The sequence below is a fragment of the Diplotaxodon limnothrissa genome, linkage group LG20, assembly GCF_057381915.1.
Source record: "Diplotaxodon limnothrissa isolate DT_005_m linkage group LG20, D_limnothrissa_male_GT1.1, whole genome shotgun sequence".
NCBI lineage: Eukaryota > Metazoa > Chordata > Actinopteri > Cichliformes > Cichlidae > Diplotaxodon > Diplotaxodon limnothrissa.
Window position 1 is genome coordinate 7,217,759 of NC_140615.1, and position 14,363 is coordinate 7,232,121.

The following is a 14,363-nucleotide window of genomic DNA, read 5'->3' on the forward strand; positions in this document are numbered from 1 at the left end:
AGCCGGGAAAAAAAGATGTTTTTTTTAACAAAATTAAATGATCCTTGTCTATTATTGGGAAGACACTTGCATTGTTTTTATTGCAGGGAATTTTCATAGATCTCCCTGCTCCATGAAATCTTCCTAAATGTTGGAGAGGAAGCTTAGGGCTAGATGTGTTATCCTTACCATTTAAGGAAACAGCAGATAAAATAGCTCACCAGTTTGGAGTTTTGCATAGCCTCGGGTGATGCAATGTGTGTCAGCTGTTAAAATGCATGTGCCTGTAGTAGGTAGATAATCTCTAAGCTTATGACTGCCTGTCCTACCTGGCAGCACTGTTCTAAAGAATCGCGTCTTTCACAGAGCGGACATGAGATACTGGATGGATTACTCCAGCAATGTGAGTGCTGAAGTTTGAGGATCTGCTGATCTCTGGCGCATCGTTGGAGCCTGAGTTAGCAGAAATGTTGTGTGGGATCAGTACTTCGACTGATGGAGATAAAATTCATCCCTTACAGACGCTGCTGTGCCAAACTTAATTTGTAACGATGGATAATAAAGAGGTAACACAGCATTGGCTACTTTTGAGATACACTAGACCTATCTGCTATGCTCCTATGTGCTGGCCAATGTAACTTTTCTTCAACTATGAAAACACTGTACCTAAACTGGTTTTGGTGGCGAATAAATCTTGCACGCACAATCACCAAATTTCTGATCTTTTAACCATTTAGTCCGCGATAGCATAGACCAGGTGGTGCAATGTTTGACTACAACAAGTACATGAGACCCGATACCCAACCTGTGACAATATGCAAGATGTTGTTGGAGCCGTGACAGCTCCCAGAGTAGTATGCAGTTTGCATGACCGCTGGCTCCAGTTACCAGCCCTACAACGTACAGTGTTGAATTCTGCAACATGTGTTCAATGTCACATCATTGAACCGTGTGCCACTGCAAAAAGATATACCATTGTTCATTATGCTTAGTCTTGTAGTTAGCTAGCAGGAAAACTGTATAGAAAAATACTCAAAATGTAAAACCTTTTCACTCTTACTTAAATAACACTGGAGTTGAATAAACATTAGCAAACAAAGAATTATAATACCCAAAGCTGCATATGCAACGGCAAGATGACTGGAAGGAGTGTACATGTATAAATTCTTAAAAGCTGCAGGTAAACATTGCATTAAAAAATATGATAACTGGACCTTCTCCGGACCTTCAGGTGTTGACGGAGCTGGACAAGATTTCTAGGCGGCTCCAGGAGGATGGCTTATCGCCAGGGGCCAGTGGAGAAGAGAAGCAGTGCCACCTTTGGCAGCAGCTTCTCAACAGTGAGGCGAAGCTTCATGCAGCTACCCAAGAGGTGCAGACCCTACGTGTGCAGCAAGCCAATGAGATGAAGGAGGTGAGACTCTCCTTTGTTGTTTTATTTGACCAACTTTCATCATAGAGTGAGCCAATGATGTGTAATGAAACGCCCAAAAAAACAGTCTAAAAAGAACGTGTCACTTTTCACATGAAGTACAATCATGAACATGTGCGGGACACATCAGTGTCACAGCTAAATTACACTGCAATTATTTTTGTCTATCAGCTGGAGAGCTATGTTGCACATATTCGTGGGCTGTTAGAAGAGCGAGAGGGCCTGGCTGCAGAATATGAAAGACACAATGAACAGCTGCAGCATGAACTTCACCAGATTCAACACCAGCTGGGTGAATTTTTCACAACTGTAGTACAATGTGTTGGGCATTTTTTCCTTTGGGCTATACCCTAGCTTTGCTTACCAGTGGAAATGTACTTTGTAATTACTATGTTGCTGTAGAGCATCATTTGTTCGTATGTGGGGTTTTTTTATAATTGTACATGACAAACTGCTGACCAGAAGAAAACCCTCCTTTCTTCTAGAGAGTCAGAGCAAGGAGTTGGCAGAGATGCTGGCTCAGGAGGACCTGGTGGAGATGGGCTTGACCAGCCCCAGTGAGATAGTGGCCTATTTACTGGTGGAGAGGGCCACACTGCTGGAAAGGTTGGAGGCTACTGAGAGGAGACTGGAAAGTCAGAGTCTCAGTGTTAACTTGAAGGAAGTTGACCACCAGGTAAAGAGCTGACCTACGTAAATCAAAGGCTTTATTTGGATGTCAGTTATCTCGTGGGACCAACGTAATTTTGAAATGTTTTGAGAGCTAATAGAGTAAAATAGTATGCCCAAAGGCTTCATGCTTGTAGTGAAAAGCAATGGTTAAAGCTAACACGTGCAAAGACTGTATGTGTATGTAAAATGCTAAGTAAGGCCTTGTCTCTTTGTGACATTTGGACAGGAGTTTATTTGCCATATGAGGGGGGATGACCTGAGACAGCAAAAGGAGGATCTCCAGAAGACCTTCAATAACGCAGTGAAGGTGAAGTGGCGTTCATTTTGCCCTGGCTGAGATCCATGTCCGAATAGTGTTTGTTGTGAGTGTGTATACAGTGGTTTTTCCTCTCAGCAGTGCTCATCCCAGAGTCCGTGGAAGAAGCTGTTTGGCCTTCGCAGGTCTGGTCAGAGCAAGCACAGTATTAACCCTGTAGGTCTCCACTTTATAGCTTATGCTAAGTAATTTAACAGTGGTATCATGATAAAGAGCCAAACTTCACCGGCTTGTTTCAGAGGGCCACTGCTTTTTGAAATGTTTTCCACATTAATAATATACCTTGTTATCTGCATGACTGCTGTGCTGCAGAGCATTTCACTAATACATCTATAAATGCATTTTTTAAGGGTGTCCCTGGTTCTTAATGGTTACAAAACATTTGACTGTCTGCGTGGACCTTTGCTGCATGTCATACCCTCCTCTCACCTCAACAATTTCCTGTCTACTGTGGCTGTCACAAAAAAAAACTGATTTAAAGAACATAATTTATCATAGGGCAGTGATGGCGTAACACAGGTAACAGCATGTGCACTTTTGGTCTTCCTGGTCTCTCTGTGCAGGTGAATGCTGGGATATAAATATATACTTAATTTCCCCTGCTTTGTTCCAGGCCTGCAGAGATGATTACTCGCAGTCTGAAAATGCATGTCTCTAACAATTGCATGTTGGGTCCATGCATCTCCAGTCTACCATTCCTACCATTTTTCTTTCCTCCCCTTTCTCCTACTCCAGTTGTTAATCCCTTATTTCCTGTACATCAGGCCCACAGTGAGGAGATTTCCCAAGAGCGAAATGAGCGTCAGCGACTGGAACGGGACTTAGAAGAAGCGTCCCGGAGGCTGGCGATGGCTCATCAGGATATCCGCAGACTCACTAATGAACTGGATGCTGCCAAAAACAACAACCCAGACCCAAGCGGTATGTTGCAGTTACAGTATGGTCCTAAATTTCTGCCCTGCACACACATCCTATTAACCTTTCCAGTGTTTAAAGTCAGCATAACAGTAGCTTTGATGTCTTCCCCTAATGAAATGTCAGTTACCTGTTATTTATACCCATAGATTTTGGTAACATACCTCATCTTTGACTTTACTGAATGTTAATATGAATAGACACAAATTGGCACCAAGCATATTTGTGGTCCACAGAATTAAAAATGTGCTTTTAATCTCAGGATCTGAGCTTCAGGGAACCGTCCAAGAAGTAGAGAACCTGAGGAAGGAAGTGGAAAATCTTAAACACTCTGGTGAGACAGATTGATGGAAACTTTTCAGATGTTTTTTTTTTTTTTTTTTAAACTATTTTTAAATTTAGGTGGACAAAAAAATCACTATGTAGATATTTTGTATCTCAGTATAAACTGTGCTTGTTTAGTTTTGCTTGTATTTAATCTGTATTCATAGGAAAAATAAGGATAATGTAAAAACTTTACTCATCTAGTAAATTGTTTATTTTTTATTCTTTTAGATTTAATACATTTTAAGACTTTAGTCACTGTTAGAGAGAAGCTACTTGTAATTCTACAACACTGGAGTAAAAAAAAAAATCATTATATAAATGTTACAAATATTTCCCCTTTGCCTGATATTCAGTTCAGTGACTGCAACATAATTCGTACACCACTATGCTTGACAGTTGCTATGAGGTGTTTGTGCTGGTCTGCTGTGTTGCTTTTCACCAAACGGGGTGCCATGCATTATGGCCAGGCATCTTTACTTTAGTCTCATCTGGGCAGTTTTTTCAGAAGTTTTGCGCTGTTTGCAAACCTAAGCCGTGCCCTTTTCTTTTTTAGATAGAAGAGACTTTCTCTTGGCAGTCCTTCTAAATCACCATATCATGTTCAGCCATTTTTTAACTGTGCTGTCATGAACTTTAACATTTAAAATGCTAAATGAGGCCTGTAGAGTCTGAGTTGTAGCTCTTGGGTTCTTTTGAATTTCTCAGAACATTGCATGGTCAGACCTCGGGGTGAATGACTGGCATTGTTTTAACACATACCTGCTCCAGAGCAGAAAAAACAGCTACTCTTGCTGCTTCCTTGTCTCAAGAGGTTTCCACAATCTGTGCCTCTGCATATTTGATTTGGCAGATTTTTATACCGCTCCTCATGCAACCCTCAGGGGATTTGTATCCTCTCCTTAGATCAAACTGGGCATCTATGACTTGTTAGACAAATATGTAAACCACTATTACTATGGCTATACTGCAAACTGCCAAAACCTTCTGCTTTTATAGGGATGATCACATTTGCTGATCACCGGCATTTTAATCTCACATTAATACATTTTTCACTCCACAGATGTGATGAAGTTGCAGCAGGCTAAAGAGCAAAATGACAAACTAGATGCTGAGAACAGAGCTCTGAGGGACAGAGTGCGTATTTTGGAGTCAGAGAAGAAAAATCTCCTTGACCAGGTTAGTATTTACAGAACATACCTATTAATTTATTATAACAAAATGAATAAAATAAGTTATGATAGAAGCTTGGCACTGACTGGTGTTGTATTTTTTTTTTTCACTTGGCAAAGAATGATGCAGCCAAAGAAGATAGAAAAGATAAAAGTGTTTGCAGTGACCAACAAAACAATCTGTCTGCTTTATCAGCTCAAGAAAAAGACCACATTCACAAACGGTAAAAACTTGAATTCCTGGATAATTACATTATGATGGGTATTCACAATCTGCTCTCTCTGGCTGTTTAATTGTAATTTATTGACGGTTAGGTGTCAAGAGGCTGTGGAAGATGGGCTTGTGCAGGTGAAAGACCTGCAGCGACAACTGCAGAGGCTACGCAAGGAACATGAAGAGCTGGAGGAGAGGAACGAGGAGCTGGAGGCCTTGCTGGGGGAAGCCCAGAATGCTAGCAAAGAGGAGAGGCATCGACATGAGGGAGAACTCGAGGGCCTGCGAAGAAGGGTACTTATCAGAACTGGTTCAAATATCAAATATCAAACTCATTTTACATTGTGGGCCACAAACAGCCTGTAAAAACAAATGTGTAAAATTACAGAAAAAGTTCTGGTAGCCCATTGTCCAGACTGTCATGTAATTATAAAACACATTTTTTGTTAATTCACAGAATTTTTTTTAACCATGGACCTGTTGTAAAAAAACAAACAAACAAACCAACAAAAAAAAACATATGCTTCTATAATAGTGTGTGTGTGTGTGTGTGTGTGTGTGTGTGTGTGTGTGTGTGTGTGTGTGTTCCTGTCTAGCTGTCTTTGTGAGGACTGAAATCTGCATTCTACCATACTTGTGAGAACCAACAGTCACTTGTGAGGACACACAACCCGGTCCTCACAAATTTGAAGGCATTTAAAGGCATTTTTGAGGCTCAAAATGTGGTTTTAGTGTCAGGGTTACAATTAGGTTATGGTTAGGTTTGGGGTAAGGGGCTAGGGCAGGGGTGGGCAATTCCAGGCCTCGAGGGCCGGTGTCCTGCAGGTTTTAGATCTCACCTTGGGTCAACACACCTTAATCACATGATTAGTTCGTTACCAGGCCTCTGGAGAACTTCTGGACATGTTGAGGAGCTAATTTAGATCAGCTGTGTTGGTTCAAGGACACATCTAAAACCTGCAGGGACACCGGCCCTCGAGGCCTGAAGTTGCCCACCCCTGGGCTAGGGAAAGCATTATGTCAATGAAGGTCCTCACTAAGATAGCTGAAAGGGGTTGTGTGTGTGTGTGTGTGTGTGTGTGTGTGTGTGTGTGTGTGTGTGTGTGTGTGTGTCTATTTGTCTGTCTGTCTTTGCCACACCAGTTCTGGCTCCAGACCTTATGTTTGACACCCCTGCACCAGAAACTCTAAAGAAAGCTGTTTTCACAGTCATTAATTACTAATGGCAGTTTACTATAGTTTAGTTACAGATTTACCTAATGACTAATAGTCTTACATTTCTATGCAGATCACAAACCTGGAGGCAGAGATAAAGAAGCAGAAAACCCAAGAGAAAATGTTGCAGAATGGAGAAGAGGTCAAAACCACCGAATCCTACTTAAAGTTGGTAAGAAATGCCCTTTAATCATTACACAACAATGTGCGGTAAGAATGCAGTAGCCGTGGAGGTCACAAATTTAAATGAGTAACTAAGGTAAAGCTCACTACAAAGTACAAAGGGGGTGCGAGTTATGATGTGACATGAATAACTTTTTTGTTTGTTTTTATGCAGTATGTCTGTTTCTGTGTTCTTGTCCCACCATATATGAAGCACCTAAGGAACAGTGGTCAAGAGAGCCTGGCTATGCTTGAGGCTCGTCTGACTGAGGAGAAAGACTGGAGGAAACAGCTGGAGTTGGACCTCAGTGCTGCACAGGCTGCCCTGAAGAAAGAGAAAGAGGTAAAAACTAGACTTTCGCTTTGTGTGAAATACAGAACAGAAACGCCACACGTACACAGAAATTCAATTTAGGACTGATGCAAAGAGTTATGGTTGTATTTTCAGAATGTTTTTAACAATGTTACAAACTAAATGCCACACAGTTACCACGTGTATTCTTTGGGTGTTATTCTTTGGTTCTTTACACCAAAGGCTTTGCAGATAAGTGAGCGAGAGCGAAACAAACTGAGACTTGAGAACAACAGCCTTCATATAGAATGCCAACAGGGGAAAACACTCATCAAGAGTCTCACTCAAGTCAAGGTGGAAAAAACACTTCTGGAAGAAAAGGTTTGTTAATTTTTCATTTTAAACATAATGAAACGGTCACAGTCTTTCTTCAGAGGAAAATGGTTATAGACTAGAAACATTTTGGCAGAAATAGGCCTTTGGTGTAAATGGTTTAAAAAGTAAAAATACCTTGCACACAATACAGCTTTAGAGTATATGAAAACAGGTGTGTGTATAATACTAAAATATCTTGACTCCTAATTAATTAAATAAGTTTACCAATGAGTCTAATAAATCCCAGATAAAATCAAAAAGCTCAAGTGCAAGTGTGCTGTTAAGTTTGTAGGCGTCTTCACTGTGTTTAAGTGGTGAATGGACAGAAATTTTAAAAAGCACTACAGAGAGACTGGGGATTTCTTTATTTAATTATTCAAGTTTTATTTATGATTATGGATATATGGGACATTCATTGGGGGCAAGAAATGAAGGAGAAAATTTGGAAGCATAAACAGAGAAACTTGAAGCGGCTTTGGGATTTCTGAAAGACACCCTTCTCTTTCAAATCTGACTTTATGAACTAGCTCTTTACACCCTTGCAGGATGATAACCACTGTATATGCAGGCTATTATGCATATGATAAAATAACAAACTGATATTTGTGTTCTTTGTATTTACTCTATTAAAAAGAGAACATTTCTTGACTAGAATTCCACTGGTTATCATATGAAACAAAAGATTTTCCAGCTTCAAATTGACTGGTTCATGATTATTAGGTAATACAAAATTATAGCATATTAAACAAACTTCAGACTCTTAGCATTAACATAAGGTATTTCTGACACTGAAAATTAGAAGTACATTTATTAACTATTCTCCAAATAATGTACTTATTTTACAAGACTTTCGTGCAGGGCTGTACATTACGTGTCAGTATAAATATGTCAGTATGAATGTATAGCATGCATTAGTTTGACATTTACACCCCCCAACTTGAGTTTCTCATCACCTTACTGTCTTTAACTCTGTGGCTGTCAGGTCTCCCAGATGGAGCGTGCCTATAGCAGACTCCAGGGAGAGCTGCAGTGCTACAAAGACAGTAAGCAGACCCAAGAAGAGATGAAGGAAAACATGCTACACGTCAGCCAGCTGCAGGAACAAGCTGACCGGCTTACTGCTGAACTTAGCAGCCTCCAGACAGCACACAACAGCCTGAGGTTGTTTTTTTAGTTCCAGTCCTACAATAAGATAAGATATTTTATTCATTGCATATTTGGGAAATTCAAATAATATATAGTACATGTATGGTATTTATGAGATGTGGATTGAAGTGGATCATTGTTGGATGAGAACTGATATCACTGCCTCAGTTGTTACTTGTACCTTTTTTCATAGTCAGTGATGAGATAAGACTGGAACATTGTAGCTTACTTACTTTGCATATATGTGAATATTTCCCAGAGATGAGATGGCTTCTGAGCGGATGCAGACTGCAGAGCTACAGGCCAGGCTAAGCTCTAGTGTTCAGGAGAAGCTAGCAGCAGAGGGCAAACAGGAGAGATTGGAGCTGGAGATCCAGCGCCTCGTTAAGCAGCTTCAGTGGCACCAAGACCAACTATCCACCACGAAGGAAGTGCTTGGCAGCAGCCAGAAGCCTGAACTGCACATAGCTCATTTTGAACCTAGAGTCAGTCCAGTGGAAAACCGCAGAGAAGAGTGCGTGGCTCAGGTAACTGGATTGGTTTCTTTAGGTGGGTTAGGGTAAATGGGGTATTTCTTATGCCAGAACTATAGAAGATGGATATAAATGTTTTCACTGCCTTCTTTGGGGCAGGAGCTGAGTGATCTACAGAATAAGCTAGAGAAGGAGCGGCAGCAGGGTCTTGAGCACAAAATGGCCCTCGAGGCTCAGGTCAATGAAGCCCAGGCACATATTAAGGTACATATGAAAAACAAAAATCTATTCTGTAGGTTTATTATGTAACTGGCTCTTTATTGCTATAATTGTCATACTGTAGCAGCTGCATTAGCCTTTATGCTTTAAGCAGCTGACATCTTAATATTCTTATTAATTAGCAACTTCAGCAATCTTACTGAAAGACAGAAAGCCGGAATTTTATGGCAGTCTACCTCTCTTTTGTATTGTAGTAATAATAATGATAAAAGTAATAATGTTGTAATTATTTTCATCATTAACACAGAAGCTTCAGATGGCCTTCTTTCACTAATGTTCCATTAAAATTACAGAAGTTGACTATCTCTGTTCATTTGCTAAATCAGCATAAACATGAACACTGACAACAGTGTCCATCTTTAGTCCCAAGATTCGGTGCTGAAGCAGAAGACAGAAGAAGCTAAACAAATGAAGCAAGACCTGCAGAGGGCCCAGAGCCTGTTTACCTCAGCGGAGAAAGAGTTACGCTATGAGAAAGAGAAGAACTTGGACCTGAAGAGACACAACACGCTGCTGGATCAGGAAAAACTCAAGGTGAGTATTCCCTGAAACCCTCGGTTTATCACTTAATTTACTTAGCACTTCCTCATCTTCATTCCACTGTTAAGAGATGTCTAAATAGGAAGCGATTCACAGCAACATGACGGCCAAAGACCGCTGGATGATTTTAAAGTGATGATGGGAAAAATAACCACAAATGAAGTGACTACTGTGTTAGCAAATAATACTGTAGATTGACATATGAAACTGGTAACTACATAGGAGTGTTACTTGGGCGATCATAACCTGAAATCTTCGTTATCAACCAACCATCAGCAGCAAGGTGATGCGCGACATGCAGATCACTTTCTGTGTGGACAACCCTCACTTGAGCTACTAGATACTTATATTAACTTATGAACAAATGTGTAACTGCAATCAACATGTAAATGAACACTCAACATCTTTTTTTTGTTTGTTTGTTTTTTGACATCTGCTGTCCTCCCACATGTTTTCTCAGCTTAGTGCAGAAGTGAAGCAGGTCCAGACAAAGCTGGTACAGATGGAGCAGAAAGTCACTGGTCAGGCGGCCGAGTGTGAACATCAGCAGCAGAAAATCAGGCAATTGGAGCTGGAACTGGCTCGTAGCTCCGCAAACCGCAATGCCACTACTAGTCTGCAGGGGGACCTCCAGGCTGAGAGGGCACGACTCATCGCTGCTGACAAGAAGGTTAGCATAACTGTAAAGACTCTAGTCCGGTGTGAAATCTGGATCGCCTGGTTTGTCAGTGTGTCAACTGTTATTAAAGGCTCCAAGTGGTTTTATTCAACAGTTATGTTATTCTTGCTGTAGTTGTTCTTATCAGTGAAATAACCAGTGACACCATACTGAGCGCTTAATGGAATATCCAGTCTATGACATGTTTTGGTCCTAAGCAAATGAAGTTAATGCTTTTCTGAACATTGAGTAAGATGAAGAAGCGGTTGCAGTCAACATTATTTGCGAACATTGTGGAGTATTTTTTGTTTGTTTTACATCATAAGGAAATCCTGACATATTTTGTTGATGGGTGTAAAGTTAGGAGCTTGTGTTTTTGAGCAAAACCTGTGGTTCTGTTGTGGTTTGGAAGGTCCTGGAACTACAACAGCAGCTTAAGTCTGTCCAGCACCAGCTGCGTGTGGAGGAAGCTCGTGCAGGCGAGACCAACCGCTTGGAGAGGGAAAGCAGGGATCTATCTGACGCCTTGTTAGCTCTGAGAGCCCAGCAGCAGGAAGAGCACATCACCAGGTTCCACAAAGTGCAGCACAGCTGACACTGTCCTTTTTCCTTCACCTGCTTTTTAAGAGCTTTGAATAGTCTTTTTTTTTTTTCTTCTTCTTCTTCCGGTCTCCTCTCAGGAAGCTGTTAGAACAGCGCGAGGAGGAGCTGCAGCAACAGGTTCGCTCCTTGAGGCATAAGGAGGCCTCATTGACCAGGACAAATGCAGAGCTCAGCCACCGTGTCCAGCAGCTGGACACCCGTCTATCCGTCCTGGAGGCTGAGCTTAGCAATGCTAGAGAGGAGGTGAGGAATGGTGTACCGTGCTTCCTAAGATCTGCTGTGGCACTTGAGGTCTCATTGAACTGAAAGTTTTCCCTGAAAAGTGACAGTCAAAACATACACCCATTCCAAGTTTGCTACACGCCTTAAAAGGAGTGTGTTATTAAGTGTCTTGTTTGTTTGTTTTTTAAGGCGCCCTGCTGACAGCCCAAATCAAACATTGTTTGCGCAGTATGTATCTTCTGTCACTTCCTCTGTTTTCGAGCTAAGATTTCAATCCTTTGCTGCAAACCAGAAAGTTTTTCAGAGGAATGCGTACTCAGTTTTGACAGTAAGCTGCTATACAGGGCACATTTAACCTATTAAGTACATTATTTAAGATTGCTTAATTGCTGACAGATATACAAAAAAAATCTATCATATTGCAAGAAGTTTGCTGTCAGCGCTTCACTGTGTTTAACACGATTGTACATTTTATGCACTTGTAATATCTGTTGAAATGTATATGTTCTGTAGGGAAAGGACAGCCAGGCGTCACGTCAAAAGCTGCAGGAGGAGCTGTTGGCCAGTCAGCAGGATTGTAAAGGACTGCAGGATGAGCTGCAGCAGGTTCTCCTCCAACTCGACGTGCATGTCAGGTTAGATGCATCTAACAACCATAATATAAAATAAAGTAAATGGTAATTAGGTTACATTAACCTTTTGCCTTTCTTGCTCTCAATCGCCTCTGCTCCACCAACCAGAAAGTACAATGAAAAACAGAGTCAACACAAGACCAAACTGCGTCAGGCTAAGCTGGTGTTTCTAAAGTCAACCGAACAGAGAGACAGCACCATCCAGAAACTGGAGAATGATCTCGAGCTTGCTTCCATGCTTTCTCAGAAGGTCACACATGAAGCAGAATGCTGACTCCTAAATATTCCTGAAGAGATGTGAAGCACTGTAGAAAAGTGTTCTTCAAAATCTGTTTTCATTCATTTTTCTCTTGTCTTCTGAATTGTGATAGGACAAAGAGAGGATCCAGTTAGTGATGGAAGTCAATGAGAAGCTTTTGGAGGAGAAGAGAGAACTGGTGCAGAAGATAATTGAGGCCGAGGAGATGGGCAGCAAGGCCACGAAGACCGCCTCAACAGTCCAATATAGGTATCCTCAGTCACTGTTTACACATGTACATGATGCAGAACAGTATGAATATTACTCTTTTAATTATTTCAACCAGAAGTATAAAATACTATTTGTTAACTTCATTAGTTGCATAATGCAGTGCTAAGAAATCACATTTACTTGTACATATATTGAGATGGTTGGAAAGCTTTATATTTAGTATTTAACACAACAGAATCATGTTTTTTAGTTGTTAGCCTGAATGTTTTTGTAACTAAAGATGTGAAGAATATGTTGGAAAAATTATTGTGAAGTTGTGAGTGAATGCTGTGAACATTATTGTGTTCAAGGGTTAACCTCTTAGAAGTGGAAAACAAACAACTGCAGGACGAAACCTTGAAACTCTCCAATCAAGTCAGTTCTTTAGAGCGTGCTCTGAGGAATGTCCAGTCACTCTACAGCATGGAGGTAGCTCTTTATACATCTTTATGTTGTTGCAATATTTTTCTATACTCATATTAAAAATGACAGGATTGCCATTTCACTAAATGACTGGTGGTTTTTTTTTTGGTTTTTTTTAATAAAAGAAGAATAAAAAAACTGTAAAAATGTTTCTCATCTCACTGTATTAAAAAAAATATGTTGGCATGCTTGCTAATACATTTTAAATGATCAACAGAATGCCAGAAAAATGCTTCCCACTGATGCTCTCACTGACAGCATCCTACATACGTCTGCACTAAGGTAAGACAACTTTAAGAGAACAGCTTGCTGACCTAAAATATTGATTGATATTTGTAATTTGGGCAATTTTCATATCATCTGTGGTTTGTCATCAGTTTGACGTCAGGTTCTGGTAACAAACTGGGCGTCCTGGATGCAATCTGTCGGGTGAAGGTGGACGATGGTGTGCTGGCAGATGGCACCCGGACACCTTTCACCATACACCAACCTTCAGAGCAGGGATACCTGAATCTCACTTCCCCATTGATTCCTCTAGCCTCTGCCAAAGGGGCGGAGGAGAGCTCTAAAAGCAGTGACCCGGTATAAGAAATGGTACGATGTCTGTCTTCATCTACAGGGAAAAATCTGTGTAGAAGTAATGAATATATATTATATATAGAATCCAAATTATCCTTGTTAAAAGAGTAATAATGAAAGGGAGCTTCCACTACATTTCTGCTCAGGACGGTGTCTACGTTTGATGTGTTAGCAGGTTCTTCTTTGGCTGGGAGGTACATGTGTATATATCAAGTCAGATTTTGGATGAGGGAAAATTTGGGGGGTTTGTAAAAAAACCAAAAATGCCTGTGCTAGTGTCAATACGATATTTTTATTACATATTTTCAAGGGGCATTATCTAAAAGGAGATTTGACTTGGTAGCTGAAGAAGTGAATCGATTTTGTAAAAAAATCTAAGCCGTCTAAATATTTAAAATCACATTAGTGCTTTTCATGCTAATGCAGTGAATGTCTCTTCATGAGGAATATTTGAATGGTACTAGTTTAAACTGAGCACTTTACAAGATGTTTAACTCGTGTTTACATTTGGGGAAAGTGTGGGATATTAAAGGTATGCATTTTCCCCAATTAAATTTAACCTTGGCAGTGTTCTGATGCCGGTGAGTGCGAGCGTGTGCTGGTGGATGGTGCCCGGACACTTTTCTCCACACACCAACCATCAGGGATACCCGAGTCTCTCTTCCACATTGATTCCTCTAGTCTCTACCAAAGGCACAGAGGTGATAGTAATGAATGTTTCAAAGACATTTTAAAAAGAATAAGCATTTTTACAAATGTAAAAAAATCGTACTCATTTCATATCAACCATAAAGACAGACTCAAGATAGACAAGGCGGACTCACTTTTTCGTTTAATAAGAGATTGCCATACACTGAAAGTAAATACTGGACTCTGTTCAGAGATGAGTACTTGCTACAATCAGTGCTTTATTTACTATTTATAGTTTTATTTTAGTCTGCAAAGTCACACAATTCCAGGCATTTTTTTTCCTCTTTTTTTACACTTTTTTTCTGTTCTCCAAGGACCCGCTGTTTAAGGTATTTGTGCTTTAGTCACAAAGATGATCAGCAGTAAGACTTTAGCCATTTGCACATGGTATTAAATACAGGTTTTGTATCCACCGTTATACAGTGTCTTTGGTTTTGTCTTCAACGTGCCTGAAATGACGAAGTGTGAATACATCTGATAACAAAAACGACATGGGAACAATGAGATGTAGTCAATAAGAAACTTTCACTCCTGTTATATTT

General features: G+C 40.5%; 1 protein-coding gene across 2 annotated transcripts; it reads left to right on the forward strand.

Annotated features, from left to right (window-relative positions):
• The first annotated feature begins 388 nt into the window (after window positions 1–388).
• On the forward strand, window positions 389–13,140 carry ccdc30 (coiled-coil domain containing 30). Of its 2 annotated transcripts, none has more exons than XM_085345466.1 (27): window positions 389–545; window positions 1,211–1,393; window positions 1,583–1,703; window positions 1,897–2,087; window positions 2,310–2,390; window positions 2,478–2,555; window positions 3,164–3,320; window positions 3,577–3,648; window positions 4,702–4,817; window positions 4,931–5,034; window positions 5,126–5,318; window positions 6,313–6,411; window positions 6,616–6,744; window positions 6,937–7,074; window positions 8,051–8,229; window positions 8,474–8,741; window positions 8,847–8,951; window positions 9,330–9,500; window positions 9,967–10,176; window positions 10,577–10,734; window positions 10,845–11,010; window positions 11,503–11,624; window positions 11,730–11,871; window positions 11,993–12,129; window positions 12,441–12,558; window positions 12,770–12,834; window positions 12,930–13,140. In XM_085345466.1, exons 1-27 carry the CDS (start codon window positions 531–533, stop codon window positions 13,138–13,140), a joined length of 3,729 nt encoding a protein of 1,242 aa, XP_085201592.1. In that variant the 5' UTR covers window positions 389–530. The 2 variants fall into 2 exon arrangements, with proteins under 2 accessions (XP_085201592.1, XP_085201591.1); XM_085345465.1 differs by having other exon boundaries at window positions 2,481–2,555; window positions 4,922–5,034.
• The last annotated feature ends 1,223 nt before the right edge of the window (window positions 13,141–14,363 follow it).

Bases quoted from the DNA above. Each gene is read 5' to 3' on its own strand.
- ccdc30 (XM_085345465.1), top strand. The intron at 8,742-8,846 runs GTAACTGGATTG...TCTTTGGGGCAG, and splicing joins GAGAAGAGTGCGTGGCTCAG to GAGCTGAGTGATCTACAGAA. The intron at 11,011-11,502 runs GTGAGGAATGGT...TATGTTCTGTAG, and splicing joins TTAGCAATGCTAGAGAGGAG to GGAAAGGACAGCCAGGCGTC.